Below are 1,553 nucleotides of genomic sequence, written 5' to 3'. Positions count from 1 at the left end.
TCCGCGATCATGTTATCATACTCCTTGTAGAGAATGCCTCCGTTGCGCTCGATCATGAGGACACTGATGGGGCTGTAACGGTACGGCACACAGGAGGGCCGGGGCACATTGGCATCCACCAGCTGATGAACAAAGCTCTGCACCACAGCGTGATTGGGTGCATGGTAGTCATAGCGGAGCAGGTGGGGACAGGCACCCTTGCAGTAGCGCGGGTTGTAGCGATGAGGAGCAATGATCCAGTGGTCCCAGCCCAGCTGTGCAAAGCTGACAGGGAAGGGGCGCAGGGAACAGTCACTCTTCTCCCCTCCATGCTCCCGCAGGTAGTCCGGCAGGTCATGAGCCAATGTCCCTGTGTCACGCCGGTGCCGCTGGGGTCCTGCTGCTGGAAGTGCCAGCCCTGCCTGAGTGTCATTAAGGTAGAGGAGGACGAAAGGGTGGCTAGGTGCCACTGGCGCATCGTGGCTCCCTGCTCGGCCAGCACGCACACAGAGATGCCGCAGTGCTAGGCTCTCCACGCTGCTGTTCCCCAGCACCAGGTAAGGGGTGATGTCAACTTCGGCCCAGCCACGGCGCGGGTGGGTGGCAGGGCTGAGCAGCACCCCAGGTACTTCACCAGTGGCCACCAGCTCCAGAGCACAGAGGAGGCGACCGTGGGCCAGTGACAGAACGGGCAGGTAGACCACAGTGGCTCGGAGGAGGTGCTCAGCCTCGGGCTGAGCCTCCAAGTGGTAGATGAGGGGCTGCACGTACCAGCGACCTGCAAGGAAGCAGTAGTCAGTGCCCACTTAGCATGGCATAGCAGGAACCACACCAGCACCCCTTTCTTCCAGGGTGGCACAGTCCCACATGGCTCAGGGGAACCAGCTAGCTGCCCCAGCACAAGGCAAAAGTTGGAGCAAACAGCAGCTGTGAACCATAGCTTGCTGGAGAGGTGAAGAACAAAGAGCCTGGAACATTTCTCATCCTCTAGACAAACACCATTGGCCTGGCACAGCATCAGGCAGGATAGGAAGGGGGGAGTGGGACACTGGGACAGCAATGCTTTTTTGCTTTCTCACCCCTGGAGCAGGGAGAGCCTGGGTCCCCTGCCGAGGGAAACCCCATGACTAAGGGCAGCCCTAGCCAGGACACTGTAGAAAGAGGGAAGGAGGCAGGCAAAAGACCTCCTCAGGGCTCAAGCCCACCCTGCCAGCTTTGCCAAGTCCCCATGCCATCCTTGCTGCCCACCTGCTCCTTACCTGCCCAGGGCTGACCCCCGTGGGAACTGGCCTGGACCAGGCGGATGGTGTTGGTGCCGAGGCTGGCCGCGGCGGGGTCGGCCTTCCCGGTCAGCAGCTTGCCGGTACAGGTTCAGCATGTAGCGCAGGGGCTGCCTGCTGGCTGGCCCTGCTCGCCACGCCGGGCTGCCCGGTGCCCGCGTTTGCAGGGCCTGCAGGAGGGGCAGGGTGGGGATGGCAGGCAGGGAGCTAGGGGGCGGCGGGGACTGGTTTGCAGCCTGGGAATGAGGCAGAGCAAGGAGGAGGAGGAGGCTGGAGAAGGAGTAGAGCAAAGCC

General features: G+C 62.2%; 1 protein-coding gene across 1 annotated transcript; it reads right to left on the bottom strand.

Annotated features, from left to right (window-relative positions):
- Positions 1-5: 5 nt before the first annotated feature.
- Positions 6-1,546, bottom strand: BMP15 (bone morphogenetic protein 15; the record flags this gene model as incomplete). Its single annotated transcript, XM_009078957.1, is given in 3 exon segments — positions 6-757; positions 1,239-1,303; positions 1,305-1,546. Coding segments are annotated over 3 exon segments (1,059 nt in total), but the record flags the coding sequence as incomplete, so codon positions are not given.
- Between the last annotated feature and the right edge of the window lie 7 nt (positions 1,547-1,553).

This window comes from Acanthisitta chloris, unplaced genomic scaffold (assembly GCF_000695815.1).
Source record: "Acanthisitta chloris isolate BGI_N310 unplaced genomic scaffold, ASM69581v1 scaffold23777, whole genome shotgun sequence".
Classification (NCBI taxonomy): domain Eukaryota; kingdom Metazoa; phylum Chordata; class Aves; order Passeriformes; family Acanthisittidae; genus Acanthisitta; species Acanthisitta chloris.
This window is presented reverse-complemented; position numbering and strand designations above follow the sequence as displayed.